The sequence below is a fragment of the Delphinapterus leucas genome, chromosome 7 (assembly GCF_059928025.1).
Source record: "Delphinapterus leucas isolate spDelLeu-1000000601 "Yukka" chromosome 7, BTC_Dleu_Yukka2, whole genome shotgun sequence".
NCBI classification, from domain to species: domain Eukaryota; kingdom Metazoa; phylum Chordata; class Mammalia; order Artiodactyla; family Monodontidae; genus Delphinapterus; species Delphinapterus leucas.
This window is the reverse complement of record NC_143135.1, coordinates 11922226-11940617: the sequence shown is the minus strand read 5'-3', so window position 1 is coordinate 11940617 and position 18392 is coordinate 11922226. Positions and strand designations below refer to the sequence as shown.

Below are 18392 nucleotides of genomic sequence, written 5' to 3'. Positions count from 1 at the left end.
AGCTTAGAACCACTGCACCCAGAAAGCTCCTCCTTTGTGCTAAATTAATCCCTCCAACCCTGGCCAGAGTTTTGGCTTGTTTTTGCCTTTCTGCGGCTCACTAGAGATGAACCCTGGAGCTGAGTATAATTTCCCGCTAACAATCTTGTCTGGCTTCCTCAGCCATTTGGAGCATGTGCACTGATGAGAATAGTTCATGAAAAAAACAAAACCCAACCAGCTTGGCACTGCAGCTGGAGGGGTGGCCTCTGCCCTGATCAGCAGAGTGGACCTGGCCACCCACTGAAGTGCTCTGTGCCTTGGTTGCGTCCTCTATAAAAATGGGGATGTTATCCTTGTGGACGTGTCGACGACCGCTCAGGCCAAGGGTGGTCTAATCCCTCATGGCCAGCTTTCCCCACAATGCTTGGGGTCACACAAGGCTCCACGCCCACCGAGCCCTCAGCTGATGGAGAGCAGGGTCACACCTTTAGCTAGGCTGCAGCTAAATCCCCAGCCTCCTCTTCTCCCGATTAACCACCCGTCCCCTCAGTGAACACTCAGTTGGACTCCACGGTCCATCTGTGGCTTTAATAGCTGGGCAAACACATGGTCTCCGTGGCTCCCGTGGACTGGAAGCTGGAGGGGAAACACCTCCCCGCCTAAAGCCTGGTCCCTAGGAACCAGCAACCTAATGGGATAGCAAGTGGTTTTAAAAACCGTGTAGTCAGGGGACCTCCCCAGCGGTCCAGTGGTTAAGACCTTACGCTTCCACTGCAGGGGGTGTGGGTTCGATCCCTGGTTGTGTGGCCAAAAAAAAAATTAAAAGGAAAAAAACAAACAAAAAAAAAACCCCATGTAGTCAGATTTCTGGGATGGAGATTAGTTTCTTCACTTTATGATTCATCAGTGGAAGAGAAAAGGTTTTGCATCTATACATGTCTATCAGCGGTCTGGCTATTTTCAATCACTCAATCAACAAAACACTCAACCGTAAGTAGACGTCCCTCCTCCCTGTGCCCTGCCTCCCTCCCATACTCCCCCCTGCCCCTCTGCCCTCCCCGTACCCCCCATGCCTGGGCCCTCAGTGGAATCTGGTTGGCTGCTGGGCTCATTTCCTGTGAGCTGGCCTGCAAGGCAGCCTGAGTCTCTAAGGATCAGGCTTCCCACATCACAGAGTGCTGGAGAGCTGGAAGTGCGACCCTGCAAACCTAAATGCCCCTGGCTCTGGGGCAGAGAAAGGAAGTGGGGAAAGCACACCTGAGGCCAGTGGATCCCCGTACCACACACATAACTGCGGCCCCACCACCACCAAACACACATACGCACACGCACACATGCACACGCGCACACACACACACACAAATGACTAACAATCTAAGAAGGAAAACTTGGAAGAAATGAGCAGGAAATGGACCACAAAGGGGCTCTGGCCCCTAGCCCATGGCATGTGTCTGTCCATCACACAGAAAGCATCCAGTGCAGAGATGGGCCAGAGGCAGAGTTAGGAGGGTCGGTCCACTCCAAACTGGAGGGTGAACTCTTCGGCCCTCCTGTTGAATAGCTCCGGGTCCTGTGTCAGCTGGTCAGCAAGCTCCAAGCGAAGGGGCTGCCCCAGCTCTGGTTTATTCACCAGCAGGTTGAGGGCCTCCAAAACTGGGGAGAGAGGTCAGATCAGGACATCAGGATGGGAGGAAAAAAATCCTGGGAAGGAAGCGATGGCTGCCCACTCCCAGATCCCCTGAAATGTCACGCTCACTCCTTGGGAGATCCCCCAAGGAGGTTCCATGTCTTAGGATGACGTTACAACCAAATGAAATGCCTCTTACCACATTCACTGATGATGCCCAAAGCCATAACCAGTTACATCAGTGCTTTTCAAACTGTGTTTCACGGTGTCACAGAAGCTACCCATCATGGGGGTTGGTGAGATAAACAGGGTTTCTAGGTTCTATTCCCTTTTCGAGAAGAAACACGTTGCTTTTCTGCTGTGTTATTAGGATTCCAAAACAACTTTTATTTGGGAAAAAAGGATTCTGAGGCTTAAGACTGGAAACCACTGCTGCCCCGTGGCTGGAAATCTTTCACGGGCGACTTTGGAAGCCTGGTGAAGGCAGTGGCCCATCTCCCCAGGCACGTGCGCATACGGATACACACAGACGTGCGGTTCTGAGTCCAGAGCGCTTCACCGACCTCCTGAAGCTCATCCAAGGAACAGTCCTCCCCATCCCCGGCCCCAGGATTCTTGTTTCCAGGGTTAAGAACTCCCGAGCTGGTCCAGAGGCAGGATTGATCGCACACTGATTACGTCCATAGGCTCTAGAGCCATAGTACGCACTATGGTAGCCACCAGCCATGCGTAGTTATCTCAATTTAAATTAATGGAAATTCACTACAATTAGGAATGCAGTTCATCGTCACATCAGCCACATTTCAAGTGCTCGAAAGCTACATGTGGCTAGTGACCATGGCATTGGACAGGGCAGCTACAGAAGGATTCCATCACCGCAGAAAGTTCTGCTGGACGGTGCTGTTCCAGAGTCACCCAAGCAGGCTCCGAATCCCAGCTCTGCCACCTGCCAGCTCAGGCAAGCGCTTCTCCTCTCATATGCCTCGGTGTCCTCAACTATTAAATGGAGCTAATGAGAGCACTGTTTCAGGGGGCTTCTGAGGGGATTAAATGAAGTTGGTGGGTTAAAAATGGCTGGTGTCCCTGGGTTAGAAAGTTCAAGTTCTCAGTGGTGCAGGGACATGTCTCAGACCAGGTCCTCAATGGCTACCCAACTCCATCTTTGTATGCCTGAACTATGTTTACTCCATTATAATTTCAATTTGTCATCAATGGATAGATACCAAAAATGTAATAGGGAATAAAAAAGTGAATTTTTATACTGGAGAGGGTGTGGAGAAAAGGGAACCCTCCTACACTGTTGGCAGGGAATGTAAATTGGTGCAGCCACTATGGAGAACAGGATGGAGGTTCTTTAAAAAGCTAAAAGTAGAGTTACCATATGGTCCTGCAATCCTACTCCTGGGCATATATCCAGAGAAAACTCTAATCCAAAAAGACACACGCACCCCAATGTGCACTGCAGCACTATTCACAACAGTCATGGAAGCAGTCTGAATGTCCATCGACATATGAATGGATAAAGAAGCTGTGGTACATATATACAATGAAATATTACTCAGCCATAAAAAAGAATGAAACAATGCCATTTTCAGCAACATGGATGGATCTGGAGCTTATCGTACTAAGTAATGTAAGTCAAACAGAGAAAGACAAATATAGGATATCACTTGTATGTGGAATCTAAAATACGATACAAATGAACTTATTTACAAAACAGAGACAGACTTAGGGACATAGAAAACAAACTTATGGTTACCATGGGGAAAAGGGGGGGAGGAGGGATAAATTAGGAGTTTGGGATTAACATATACACATTACTACATATAAAACAGATAAACAGCTAGGTCCTACTGTATAGCACAGGGAACTATATTCAATATCTTGTAATAAACTATAATGGAAAAGAATATGAAAAAGAATATATGTACATAAGTATAACTGAACACATGTGCATACGTATAATTAACACAACATTGCAAATCAACTATACTTCAAATAAAAAAGTGAAAATTTGAGACTTCCCTGGTGGTCCAGTGGCAAAGAATCCGCCTTACAATGCAGGGGATGCAAGTTCGATCCCTGGTCAGGGAACTAAGATCCCACATGCCACGGGGCAACTAAGCCTGCGCGCCACAACTACTGAGCTTGTGCACCACAACTACTGAGCTTGCACGCCTCAACTAGAGAGCCTGTGTCCATGAACTACACAGCCCACGTGCTCTGGAACCCACGTGCCACAACTAGAGAAGAGAAAACCCACACGCCATAACTAGAGAGGAGCCCGTGCACCACAACGAAGAGCCCGCGCACCACAAGGAAAGATCCCACATGCCGCAACAAAGATCCCACGAGCCGCAACTAAGAGCCGATGCAGCCAAAAATAAATCAAATGAATAATAAATAAATCTTAAAAAGAAAAAAAGTGGGGCTCCCCTGGTGGCGCAGTGATTAAGAATCGGCCTGCCAATGCAGGGGACACGGATTCCATCCCTGGTCCGGGAAGACCCCACATGTCGCGGAGCAACAAAGCCCGTGCACCACAACTACTGAGTCTGCGCTCTAGAGTCCGCGAGCCACAACTACTGGAACCCACGTGCCACAACTACTGAAGCGCGCGTGCCTAGAGCCCGTGCTCTGCCACAAGAGAAGCCACTGCAATGAGAAGTCCGTGCACCACAATGAAGAGTAGCCCCCGCTTGCTGCAACTACAGAAAGCCCGCGTGCAGCAATGAAGACCCAACGCAGCCAAAAATAAATAAATAAATTTGTTTTAGAAAAAGAAAAAAGTGAACTTTTAAAAAATGGCATGTGGGAATTCCCTGGCAGACCAGTGGTTAGGACTCCGAGCTTCCAAGCTTCCACTGGGCTGGGGGCCCAGGTTCAATCCCTGGTCGGGGAACTAAGATCCCGCAAGCTGCAAAACACAGCCAAAAAAAAAAAAAAGGCATGTGAAGCTCTTAGCACAGTGCCCAAGTGCCTAATTAAGTGACGTATGTTATCATTGTTAGGCCAGTCCCCTCAGCTGTCATTTAGGGCACTGAGCCCTGGAAAGGAACAGACTTCACCAAGGTCCCCAGATAGGGCATGCGGCCTTCTTATCCCAAGCCCTTCCCTCTATAGCCCAGCTGCTTCTCTCCCCCCTGACCCAGAGCAACGCTGCTCTCTCCCACCTGCCCAGGTATGAGAACAGAGGCAGGAGCAGGTCAGCCAGCCCAGGATCTCAGGACGCGCCCCTTCTATCTGACGACAGGCTCAGCTGAGACTCACAATTGTTTGTTTGTTTTTTTTTGCGGTACGCGGGCCTCTCACCGTTGTGGCCTCTCCCGTTGCGGAGCACAGGCTCCGGACGCACAGGCTCAGCGGCCATGGCTCACGGGCCCAGCCGCTCCGTGGCATGTGGGATCCTCCCAGACCGGGGCACGAACCCGCGTCCCCTGCATCGGCAGGCGGACTCTCAACCACTGCACCACCAGAGAAGCCCAACTCACAATTTTTATCTCCTTTCTTCTGGGCTTTTCTAAGTGAAAATCGGTCCCATGACCCCCTCCCCCATCCAGTCCAGGTCCCTCCCTCTAGGCAGGGCCCAGGCCCACCTTGGCAGGTCTTGGTGAAAGGCTTCCAGTTCTCCTTGCTGGTGATGGGCAGGCACACCCGCCCGTTGCTGTCCACATTGGGGTGGTAGATCCTGGTTGTGAACGTCACTGTCGGAGGCTTGAATGGATACTCCTCAGGGAAGCTGATACGCAGGTTGAAGGCCTTGAGGTTGTAGGGAGGTTTCTCCTGTGCAGGAGAGGGATCAAGCTCTGTACCGAGGCACCGCTGCTCATTTTCTTCTGGGGCCTCGATCTGGTTTCCCCCTCTCCCCGCCCCCACCCCAGGGTCCCAGGCAGCCTCTGCTCCACTCCTAGGAAGAATCATGAATGGCGACATGCCGCAACACAAATACACTCTGAAGGCATTGTGCTAAGTGAAATAAGCTAGATCCAAAAAAAAAAAAGAACAAATATTGTATGATTCCACTTATGTGATGTACCTAGAATAGTCAAAGTCATAGACATAAACTAGAAAATTAGTTACCAGTTGCTGGAGGGAAGGAGGGATGGGGAGTCAGTGTTTAATAGACACAGAGTTTCAGTTCTGGAAGATGAGAAAGTTCTAGAGATGGATGGTGGTGATCGTTGCACAATAATGTGTGTGTACTTCGTGTCATTGAACTCAGAACATAAAAATGATGAGGATGGTACATACTGTTATGTGTATTTTGCCATGTTAAAAGAAGAAAAAAAAGAACTGGGAGTTGGAGTGACCAGTTGCCAGGAGCCAGTAGAAGACCCTCTAGACTTCCAGCAACCAGAAGGCTTTCCTGGGCATCTACTCTGTGCCACCCTGTGCTAAGGGCTCCACACACGTTAGCCCATACAGCACAGTGTAGGGGTTACGTGGACTTTGGAGCCACTCTGCCTGAGTGTGACTCTTGGCTCTGCCACTTCCTAGCTGTGTAACCTCAGGCAAGTAACTTAACCTCTCTGTGCTTTCCCATACGGAACAAATAACAGACTTCTTCATAGGGTTTATGTAAGAATTAAATGAGCTAATTTATGTTAAGAGCTTAGAGTAGGGCCTGGCACATGGCAAGCACTATGTACATGTCAGCTATTAGGATAAGTATTATGAAAACTCATGAGTATTAGCATCTCCACTTCCAGATGAGGAAACTCAAGTGTAATGTATATAAGTAACTTGCCCAGGGCCACAGTGACAGTGCTAGGATGGGAACTCAGCACTGTCAACTTGACTTCTCCACACATGGGCAGTAATCTACAACCCTAGTGGGGAGGAACCTCAGGACTTGGGTGACCCCAGCATAGAGCACAGGGGCCTTCAGGCTGGTTTCAAAGCTCCAAAAACTTTCAGAACCTTCGTGATAGAGAAGACAGGACAAAGACAGTCAGAATGACACAGGTATGCAAGCGTAGAGTCAAGGTTTTAAGAGAGCTCCTCTTCCTCAGCAGAAGGCAGAAAGGAGGCCGTAGCGGTCTTGGGTGTGTCTGAGATAAGAACTGGGGCAAATGCTGGGCAGATAAAGAAAATGCCTTAGCTTTCATGTTCTCGATAATAAGAAGAGGCTGGGACCTGGGAAGTAGACACAAAGCCACGGGTGAGGCCTCAGAAAAGGACGAGAGAGCGTCTGTGTGTCCTTCTGCAGGGGTTGCAGGCTGGGCTGCCCGGGTCTTATCAGAGGAAGGAGGTGGCGAAGCCATGAAGCTGAGAGCCCTGGGTCCTGGGAACCCATCCTGGCTCCGCCTCGAGCTTGCTGTGTGGCTTTGAGCAGCTCTGGGGCTCAGTTTCCTCATCTGTAAAAATGAGGAAGTTGGACCAGACAGAGGGCTTCACACTGCACCTTAGGGTCAGCTGAGAAAGCCCTACTTCTTCCGAAGTCCTGAGTTAAATAAAGCATTTTGTTACTCTTCCAGCCCAGAGCAGGTGTGGTGGACTGTTTCAACCCAGCAGCCCACAGGACATGACAGAGGGTCAAGGATTGCCCTGACTCAAGCCTTTCTCCATTGTTCTGGGCTACAGGTCAGTTGAAAGAGAAGATGGCACAGGGACTTCCCTGGTGGTCCAGTGAGTAAGACTCTGCGCTCCCAGTGCAGGGGGTCTGGGTTCGATCCCTGGTCAGGGAACTAGATCCCGCACGCATGCCGCAACTAAGAAGCCCGCATACCGCAACGAAGATCCTGTGTGCTGCAACTAAGACCCAGCACAGCCAAAATAAATAAATAAATAAATTTAAAAATATAAAAAATAAAGGAAAATGGCACAACCCAAGCCATTGCCTTGTCAGTAAGAAGACCAAATCCTAAATAATCAAATGAATTGTTCCCATTAAATTCCAAAGAGCTAATAAAAAGCTCAACTGTTTCCATTTTTATTTCCTAGTATCCAAAGGTATATAGATGAACTTCTCAAAGAAAATATCTGTGGTCACTAATAATTAGATGATACAATAGACATCTTGCACTTTGATAGGTCCTTTGGAATATTACTTTCAAAGGGAGATTCTATCGAGGTGATCTTTAATAATAAACAGAGAAAAAGCAGAATAGTAGAGATGAGTTATCTGTGTTGTCATATGTAACAATAATTTTCTGAAATACGATTTTTAAAAGAGAACAAAACACATTTTAGGTCTGAGGCAGCAAATTCTACCAACTGTGGGAAACAGGAACTTCATCCCTATCCTTTGACAAAGACCCAACAGATCTCTTCTTCTTTTTCTTTTTTTTTTTTTTAATGCCCTTTGTCTACGGAAGCTTCCACGGTGGGCATGGTAGCTACTGGCTTGCAGAAGGGCTCCCTTACTAAATCCAGAAGGCTTTTAGCCTCTTCATCAGTCGGCCTGAACCTCAGAAGCCATCAATCCAGAGAGAGACCCCCTCTGCCAATGATAACCTCCAGTGAAAAACGGGATTCAGGGGGCTTCCCTGGTGGCGCAGTGGTGGAGAGTCCGCCTGCCGATGCAGGGGACACGGGTTCATGCCCCGGTCCAGGAAGATCTCACATGCCACGGAGCGTCTGGGCCCATGAGCCATGGCCACTGAGCCTGCGCATCCAGAGCCTGTGCTCCGCAACGGGAGGGGCCCCAACAGTGTGAGGCCCACGTACCGCAAAAACAAAACAAAACAAAACAAAACAGGATTCGAAGGCAGGGAAGATTCTTGCCCAGTCCTAACCCTCCCTGCCCAGGCTCCTGGCCTAAGTGACCCCAATCCCTGGGATTGGCCACGGTCCTGTGGATACTCACAGGCAGGAGGAGAGCGTGCCACACCAGCACGTTGGCATCATCGCTGAACAGGTTCCGCAGGTACCTGGGGAGCTCCTTCTGAAGGTCCTCCAGCTCCTGCAGGGGGACAGAGCACGGGCAGTTGGCCTAGTCTCCCCTACTTCAGCCCCCTCTCCCCTGCCCCCCAGCACACTGTCCAAGTCCCAAACAGGACCGCCCAGGGGACAGAAGCTGGCAGAGTCATAGCCCCCATTTACTGAGCACTTGGTATGTGTCAGGCACAGTGCTCAGGCCTTTGCGTGAATCACCCAATTTTAGCCTCACCCCAGCTCCGTAAGTACCAGGTGGAGGCAGCACGCACATCACTGCTTCCAGATATTACAACTCGGGAGTAAACTCTCTTAGGAGCCTTTTCTCCTGAAACCGAGGTACTTAATGTCTGTCCTCTTGTCCTCTTCCTAGAGAGTCACGAGGTCCTCCCTCCCTTCCATAGCACCCAGTATGACGACGTGCCGTTACAGTGCTCAGGACAGAACAGGCAGCAAAGACGTCACCCTGTGCCTGTCAAACTGCTCCAGACCAGGCCTGGGGAGGGGAAATGACTCAGGCAGACCATAGCAGAGGAGAGCTCTACACGCCAAGCAGAGAAACAAGAGGACAAGCAGTGTCACTTGCCCAGAAAGGTGACCCAGTCACCTGGACATCACTGAGTGCCCCCAACAGCCCTCTGCTCAATAGTACCCTCTATTGACACTTGACTAAGACATGGCCCAGCCCTCAAGAACTTCACTGGAGTAATGGAAGAAACACGGATGTGATTATGTGAATAACATGTGGACACATAATAGGGAAGGAGAGGAGAGGGGAGCAGGAAAGCTTCACGCAGGGTGACACTGTGAGCTGGGTCATGCGGAACGAATAAGAGTCTACCATGCAGAGAATTGGAGAGGTACCAAGGCAGAGGGCCCAGTAAGAGCAAATGTATACGGTGCGTCCCATGCAAGATTCATAGTTATTATGGGAAAAGGGCTCCACGGTCAAGTACACTGGGAAACACTAGACGAAACAGACTTCTTTCGGGCAGGACTTCCCAAAGCCTTTAATACGTTATTGTGTGTTGTGATTCTCCAAGGTATGAGCCCAAGCGTGCAGTACTTCTCAAATGTATGAGACCAAAGAACCCCTCTCTCCATTCTGGGGTCCATCTTGTGGAACAATAGACTTTTAAAAAAATATATTTCCTTTTCTTTTTAAAAAAATTTTTAAAAATTGAAGTAGAGTTGCTGTACAATATTATATGTTACAGGTGTACAATATAGCGATTCACAATTTTTAAAGGTTATACTCCATTTATAGCTATTATAAAATATTGGCTACATTCCTCATGTTGTACAATATATCCTTGTGGCTTATTTTATACCTAATGATTTGTACCTTTTACCCCTCTACCCCTATGCTGCCTCTCCCCACTGTAATAGACCTTTAAAAAAAAACAACAGCGGGACTTCCCTGGTGGTGCAGTGGTTAAGAATCCGCCTGCCCATGCAGGGGACACGGGTTTGAGCCCTGGTCCAGGAAGATCCCACATGCCGCGGAGCAACTAAGCCCGTGCGCCACAACTACTGAGCCCATGTGCCACAACTATTGAAGCCCGTGCATCTACAGCCTGTGCTCTGCCACAAGAGAAGCCACCACAATGAGAAGCCCACGCACCACAACAAAGAGTAGCCCCCGCTTTTCACAACTAGAGAAAGCCCGCGTGCAGCAACGAAGACCCAAAGCAGCCAAAATTAAATAAATAAATAAATTTATTAAAAAACAAAAACAAAAAAACAGCAACAGATAAAAAGACATTCAGGGGATTCCCAGGCAGTCCTGTGGTTAGGACTCCACACTTTCACTGCCAAGGGCATGGGTTCGATCCCTGGTTGGGAACAGAGATCCTGTAAGTCACATGGTACAGCCAAAATAAAAATAAAAAGTAAATAAATAAAAGTATTTTTTAAAAAAAGACTTTCAAGGGCAGGTCATATTTTTCTGGAACACCAAATGGTATAAACCAGTGGTTCTCAACTGGGGGGTTACTTTACCTACTTGCCCCCAGGACATTTGGCAATGTCTATGACCATTTTGGGCTGTCACAAATGGAGGAGTGCTACTACCTCTAGTGGGTAGAGGCCAGGGATGCTGACAAACACACTACGGAAAATTATCCGGCCCAAGATGTCAATAGTGACAAGGCTGACAAGCCCTGGTATAAACAAAGGCAGAGAGAAAGGTCCCCAGAGCCAGTCCACAGCTGGGGAGAGGTCCCTCCCCACTGCGCACCATCTAAACTTTCTCTGCCCCCCAACATACAAACACACCCTTATCTCCTGTTTCTTATCTTTCCGTACTCCAACTCTGTTCGTGCCAACAAACTGCTTCTTGCACCTTCTGCCCAGAATCTATGACCCCTCATTTATCTTTTACCCCAAACTAGTATCATCTGTGACTCTTCAGCAAGAATGAAGCCCCAGGTTGAACAGAGAAGCTCTGAAATGGACATTTTCCCCAAGTTTACTATAACTGGAAGAACTTGGACTTTACTGGTTGTATATGAGTTCTCTCAAGGCTTTCCCAAAGCCTGGGGATGCTGAAAGCCAAGCTAGGACACACAGTTTGTTCCTGAGGCCTGTTAGGAAATCACCTCAGAGGAACAGAAAATGAAAGTAGGGAAGCCACTGAAAGAGCCTATGGGTTGGAGCCCCACCAATCTGGGCTCTAATCCCAGCCCCATCACTCCCTACGGGGTGACCCAGGACAATCAAGTTATTCTCTCTGAGCCTCAACTTCCCCATCTGTAAAATGGGGGTATAGGACTTATCTCACAGGGTTGCTGTGAGAATGAGATGAAATAACTAATGTAAACTACCTGGCATTTAGTGGTGCCAGTGCTATAAATACTGGCTCCTAGCTCTTTCCCACTTGGCTGGAAAGACTCTCTGCCCTATTTTGCTGCCAACCTCCAGATTTCAGTCCTTCTGGGCTGAGCCTGCTCTGGGTGCCCCCATCTCAGATCATTTTCTTCTCAGAGGCTGAGGGTAGCACTCCCTCTTCACCCCCCTCAAGCCTGCACATAGAAGGGGCACTTCTGAGAGCCTCAAAGCCTGAGGGGTGTCCTGAGGATTGCTCTACCTTCCCCATCTGCCTCCAGTCCCAGCCACATCTCAGTCCTCCAAACCCCTTGGGTTTTCCCACCTCGTGGGGAAAATCGCCAACTCCCCATCCTTCCCGACCTCACTTCAAATTGTGTCTCTGATCGGAATGAAAGCTCAGAAGGGGTAGGTTTGTTTATCTCTGCCTCCTTATCTCCTAGAACAGGAGCCAGCATATAGGAGGCATTCAACATTTGTAGAACAAATGAATACACGCCACCTACTCCAGGACACCTTCTAGGTTCTCCCTGGCATCTTTTCCTCCCGAGAATACCCTGAGAACGTTGCTTTCAACTCCCACTCAGCATCGCATACTTCTCGGGACTCTAATGTGGGTACGAAAATATGGGGCGGGCCATGGGCTATTCCAAGGCAAGGACCTTGCCCTGGTTCCCTCTGTTCAAAAGTCACCTGCCACCACCCCCAACAGAACGCCTGGCTCCAAAAAAGACGCCAAGGAACCAACCCCTCCCGCACCTGAGACGCACGTAATTGTTATCACAAGTTTCTGGCAGTGAAATGAAACTGAAACCAATTTGGGGGGAGGTGGCTCATCCCCATCCCCAGCACAGCTCAGGGAGCCAGCGACACCCCAGTTCGACACGTCCTCAACTCCCCAAACTCCAGCTCTGGCCCCTCTCGTAGACCCACTCTTCCACTGGGGAGGGGGCAGGGATGCAGGGATTCAGCCAGCCCTGGTACCCAGACAAACAAATGCGCTCGGAGAGCTGGAGGAGGGATGGAGGGAGGACGGAATAGAAAGTCACCGGAACCGTGACAAAGGGGTCATCCTACTCGCGGTTACCTTCGCCACCCGCTTGCTCGCCGTCATCTCGGGACCGAGTGTGAAGCTCCGACGGACTCCAGCTAGAGTGTGCACCGGACTGCGAACTCCGCGCACCCCGCCCCGGGGACACCACCTCCGGGAGCCCCGCCCACTTTCCGTTCCACCCGCGGGGACCGGGTTGACCTGCTCCCCGCCGCCTCGGCTGAGACTGCGAGGCCACGGAGGGGAGGACCCGCCCGGTCCCCGGGGGGGTGGGCTCGGATCCCCGGAACTTGAGCTCTTTTGTCGTGAGACCAGGCGGGCCTGGAAGAGCGCGGCGTTGCCGGATCTCGGCGTCCCGCTAGGGGGCGCCCTGCACCAGGCAGCGAGCGCGAGGGGGCGCGGGGCCGGGGTCCGCCCATCCGGGTTCTAGTTCCAGCTCCGCCGCTAGAGGCCCAGCCGGGGGCTGCACCATCTCCTCTCAGCCGCCGCCCCAAACACACACTTGCTCTAAGCAAATACAGGATGCTCGCTATGCACGCGCAGCTCCGCGACAGGTCGCTCGGGGGTCTCCGCCGTCAGACCGCCGCCCTAAGCCCCTCTAGCGAATTCCCAGAGCCCCCTGGGCAAATCATTTCCCCTCTCTGGGCCCATGTGCCCCATCTCTAAAAATGGGTGGGAGACAGCGTAGACTATAGCCCCGACAAGGACGCCTCCCCTGGCAGCTTGGGATCCTTTGTGCTGTCCAGCATTCGGTGGTGGAACTGCAGACGTTTCTCCCAGGTGACTTCTTGATGCAGAGCACCGCAAGGGGGCGCTGTTGGATCCGTTCTCTTGCTTTGGGGTTTGGTAGACCCTTCAATCCTTTACTAGGTTTAATACTTAGTAAGTGCCTACTATATGTTAGATTTGGGAGACAGTTGGGGTGTTGGGAGCCCCAAGATGTACTTAAGGGGCCTGCCTTATTTTACCATCACTCCATTACAAACTGCAGGCCTACTGTGTGCCCCAAAACACAGCCCGGAGTCTCCACCCCTGTGCAAGAGCAGAGGGCCTATCCCGCAGCACGAAGCTGAGGCCACTGTGGACTAGCAGCCCCAGAGCACGGAGCAGCATCTGGGGAAGAATCTCCTAGTAATAATGAGACTCTTTGGGAGGACTGAACCCATCTTCCTCACCCCCATCCCCAGTCCAGAGGAGGAAGGAAATCAGAAAATATTTTGAGCGCATATTTTGAGTTCTGAGCTCACTCCCTCGCTTACTTTTTTTTTTTTTAATTAATTAATTTATTTGGGCTGCGTTGGGTCTTCGTTGCGATGCGCGGGCTTCTCATTGCGGTGGCTTCCCTTGTTGCAGAGCACGGGCTCTAGGCACGCGGGCTTCAGTAGTTGTGGCTCGGGGACTGTAGAGCGCAGACTCAGTAGTTGTGGCTCGCAGGCTTCAATAATTGTGGCTCACGGGCTTAGTTGCTCTGCGGCATGTGGGATCTTCCCGGACCAGGACTCGAACCCGTGTCCCTGACATTGGCAGGCGGCTTCTTAACCACTGCACCACCAGGGAAGTCCCCTCACTTACTTTTTATCTAAGTGTGTCGGAACCAAGCAACTTCTCTGCTCAGATGTGGGATGTACTGTATTTGCAGGATGATTAATTCTGTTTAATTCAATTCAGGAAACTATTTTTGGGGGGGGGCGGTTCGCGGGCCTCTCACTGTTGTGGCCTCTCCCGTTGCGGAGCACAGGCTCCGGACGCGCAGGCTCAGCAGCCATGGCTCACGGGCCCAGCCGCCCCGCAGCATGTGGGATCTTCCCGGACCAGGGCACGAACTCGTGTCCCCTGCATCGGCAAGCAGACTCTCAACCACTGCGCCACCAGGGAAGCCCCAATTCAGGAAACTTTAACTGGGCTTCGGCTACTGCTGCTGTTTCTTCTGCTTCTTCAGGCCCCACAGCGGCTTGTGGGATCTTAGTTCCCCAACCAGGGATCAAACCCCGGGCCCACAGCAGTGAAAGCACCAAGTCCTAACCACTGGACCACCAGGAAAGTCCCAAACTGGGCATCTTCTATATGTCAAAAATGAATAGGACACTGTCCACAATCCCTTAACATAGGTAGCAATGAAAGAACTGAGGCGTTTGAACCCACCTCCGGTCATTCATCTAGTTAATAAGCATTTACTACAGAGTGCCAGGCACTGACCACAATGAGAAAGTGGGGTCCCTGCGCTTGAGAAGCTCTCTGGCTATTGGGACAGAGAGAAAGAATGCAGTCCCTGCATTTTTAATGCAAAGTGGTCAGCATTAAGCTATAGGCAATCCACTGATGCTGTGGGCGCTGGGAGGAGGGTCACTGGTTCCAGCCTCAGAGAGGGGCAGAGGTTTCCTAGAAGAGATAAAGATCCAAGTGAATTGCAAGCCCGATGAGTTATAGCTAGAATAGAACGTGGGATGAGGGTGTTCCAAGAAGAGGGAACATGAGCAAAGGTGCCTGGCTGTGAATATGGAAACTCAAAGTGCTTCCGTAATGTGGAGCAAAGTCTGACCTCCACTCTGTGGTTCGCCTTCCTTTCTTTCACAGAAGCCCTGAGGCTCCAAAGTGAATTCAGGATCATGGACTTAGCCCAGCCTCCCCATCCTGGGGTGGATCCCAAACCCTCACCCAGCTGGGAGGCCCACAGGTGTGGCCTTCACATTCTCACACAAGGCAGACGTTTGTGTGTCAGAATGAGCCCTATTAGACCTGGATTCTAGTTCCATATCTGCCCCCCAGTGCAGCATGGCCTTTGGTGAGCTGTGGAAACTTCCACCTGCTTCCCAGGACCACTGCGAGGCTAAGCTCACAGCCCTGGAGGAACTTTGAAAACTGTAAGTCTGATGCTGAAATCTCAGCCTTTGTACACCGGTGCCTAATCGAATCTCAGAGACAGAGTTTTGGGTGAAGTTAAAAAGAAGAGCTTTATTGCTTTGCCAGGCAAAGGGGAACACAGCAGGCTCATGCCTGTCAAAATTGTGTGTCCCAACCTGGGAGGATTTGATGCGGGGATTTATAGCAATAGTTCAAGGGCGGGGTCTCTGACAAGGCTGGGGTGTGTGCAGGGTGTGCACTCCCTTAATCTCAGCTCAGGTGGGCAGTCTCCTAATCCTGGTGAGCTTGTCTGCTCCCTTTAATCTTTTTAAATTATTTGTTTATTTATTTATGGCTGCAATGGGTCTTCATTGCTGCCCGAGCTTTATCTAGTTGTGGCGAGCAGGCTTATCATTGCAGTGGCTTCTCTTGTTGCGGAGCAAGGGCTCTAGGCACACGGGCTTCAGTAGTTGTGGCTCGCCGGCTCAGTAGTTGTGGCTCGCGGGCTCTAGAGCGCAGGCTCAGTAGCTGTGGCACACGGGCTTAGTTGCTCCGCAGCATGTGGGATCTTCCCGGGCCAGGGCACGAACCCGTGTCCCCTGCATTGGCAGGTGGATTCTCAACCACTGCACCACCAGGGAAGTCCTCTGCTCCCTTTAATCTCGCCTCAGGTGGTTTCTTGGCTGCTCCTCCCTTGATTAGCAAGTGTTAGAATCTGCCCTTTGGAACTCAGGAAAGGTCATGGAGGCTGGAGTCTTGCGTACAAGAAATGGGAGACAAAAAGACCTCTGTGCCTGGGAGCCCCACTGGGCCCCGCTCAGTTTCAAGTTCAAGATATAAACAATCAGGATGGAATCCCAGCTGCACCATCGTGGGCTGAATAACCTTGGGTAAATTACTTCCCCTCTCTGTGTCTCCAGTGCCTCATCTGTAAAATGGGGCTAGTAATAGTGGATGTGAGGAGTAATGTGCTTATATTTGGACAAGAAGTGACAGTTATAACAATAAAAATATTGTAATAACAATAATAATCAGTATTAAAATGAAGTCCAGTGCCTGCCCAGGAGTGAATGTGCTGGGTTGGAGGAACGGAGATGCCTGAGTTTGCTCCCTTAGAGCAATGGCAACACTATCTTACTGAGTAGGAGAACTCTTTTTACTTCTCCCTGATCTTGTCGGCATTTATTCATTTAGTCCACAAAAATTTCCAAGCGCCTGCTCCTGCAAGGCCCTCTGCTGAGCTCTCTGCGGGACGCAGGGAAGGGTGAGGCCAACCCTTTGTCTCTACCATCGAGTAGAAGGTACATATGTCTGTATAGACAACAAAAGTTGGAGGAGAAAGGCCTCTAAGTCACTTATATATGGAATCTAAACAAACAGACAAACAAACAAACAAGCTCATAGATACAGAGAACAGATTGCTCGCCAAAGGCGAGGTAAAAGTTCTCATCACAAGAAAAATAATTTGTAACTTGCCTTACTGATTGTGGTGACCATTTCCCAGTACATACAAACAGTGAGCCATTATGTTGTATAGCTAAAACTAGTATAATATGTCAATTATATCTCAATAAATTCTTTTTTTTTTTTTGCGGTACGCAGGCCTCTCACTGTTGTGGCCTCTCCTGTTGCGGAGCACAGGCTCTGGACGCGCAGGCTCAGCGGCCATGGCTCACGGGCCAAGCCGCTCCGCGGCATGTGGGATCTTCCCGGACCGGGGCACGAACCCGCGTCCCCTGCATCAGCAGGCGGACTCTCAACCACTGCGCCACCAGGGAAGCCCTCAATAAAACTTTTTTTAATAAAGAAGATATACCCCCAACAAACTCTAGGTTTGACTTATTGTCTGTTTATTGTAAGAATAAAATGAGATTAGGAAATTCCCTGGCGGGCCAGTGGTTAGGACTTGGCACTTTCACTGCTGAGGGATCCCTGGCTGGGGAACTAAGATCCTGTAAGCCAAGAGGTGTGGCCAAAAAAAAAAAAAAAGAACAAAATGAGATTGTATACATGAGGGGCACCTTGTAGGTACCAAAGCACTTTACCTGTTTATAATGCAGAGTTCTGGGCCAAAGGCTCAAGTTGTTCAGAAGGGGCCAGGACCCCTCAGAGCATCTTTGAGGGGAAGATTGGGTTAGAAAGGAGCAGTTGTTGTCCTCCAGGCCTTCTCCCTGGGCTCCTTTCTGTCTGGGACAGGGAGGGTTAATCTCAGAATCACCCTAGCCCTCCCTTGTCTCCATCCAGCCCAGAGAAGTTCTCAAGGAACCAAAGGCAGAAAGGAATTTCCTGCTTCTTTTGACTGAGGAAGGACTCCCTCTTCCTGTCCCCCTCACACATCTCCTTCTCCTGGGTAAACCTCACACACACGCACAGACACGCACACATACAAACCTCTCTTGATAGGCTGCACCCCCGTGAAGGCGAGCCCTGCCCTTGCGGGTGAGGTGGAGGGCGTCAGCAGAGGTAGCCATGGGGACGAGGAGGCCCAGGAGGGGAGCTGGCGGGGGGGAGGTTCTTGCCCCAAGAGCAGGAAGATGGCCTGCTGAGTCTAGGAACCCGCTTCCTCAGCCTGGCTCAGCCACTCACGCACTTGCTAGTGAGGCCGAAAGCTCAGCTTCTGTGTACCGGTGCTGAATCAAATCTCAGAGCCAGAGTTTTGGGTGAAGTAGAAAAGAACAGCTTTATTGCTTTGCCAGGCAAAGGGGGACCCAGCAGGCTTGTGCCTCTCAAAATTGTGTGTGTCCACCTGGGAGGATTTAATGAGGAGCTTTATAGCAATAGTCCAAGGGTGGGGTTGCTCACAAGACTAGGGTGTCTGCAGGTCCTGTAGGTCTTTAATCTCAGCTCAGGTGTTCAGTCTCTTCATCTTTTTTTTTTTTTTTTTTTTTTTTTTTTGCGTTACACGGGCCTCTCACTGCTGTGGCCTCTCCCGTTGCGGAGCACAGGCTCCGGACGCACAGGCTCCGTGGCCATGGCTCAGGGGCCCAGCCGCTCCGCGGCATGTGGGATCCTCCTGGACCGGGGCACGAACCCGTGTCCCCTGCATTGGCAGCAGATTCTTAACCACTGCACCACCAGCGAAGTCCCAGAACATTAGCTGTTTTGTGTCTCTTCTTATAAAGACACTAACCCTGTTGAATCAGGGCCCCACCCTTATGATCTCGTTTAATCTTAATTACTTCCTTAGAG

General features: G+C 50.5%; 1 protein-coding gene across 1 annotated transcript; it reads right to left on the bottom strand.

Moving 5' to 3' along the window:
* Positions 1–846: 846 nt before the first annotated feature.
* Positions 847–12560, bottom strand: UBE2L6 (ubiquitin conjugating enzyme E2 L6). The gene is made up of 4 exons (XM_022591951.3): positions 12399–12560; positions 8418–8513; positions 5206–5392; positions 847–1635 (listed from the first exon to the last, which is right to left on the bottom strand). The coding sequence occupies exons 1-4, from the start codon at positions 12423–12425 to the stop codon at positions 1484–1486; spliced, it is 462 nt and encodes a 153-aa protein (XP_022447659.1). The 5' UTR covers positions 12426–12560; the 3' UTR covers positions 847–1483.
* Positions 12561–18392: the final 5832 nt, after the last annotated feature.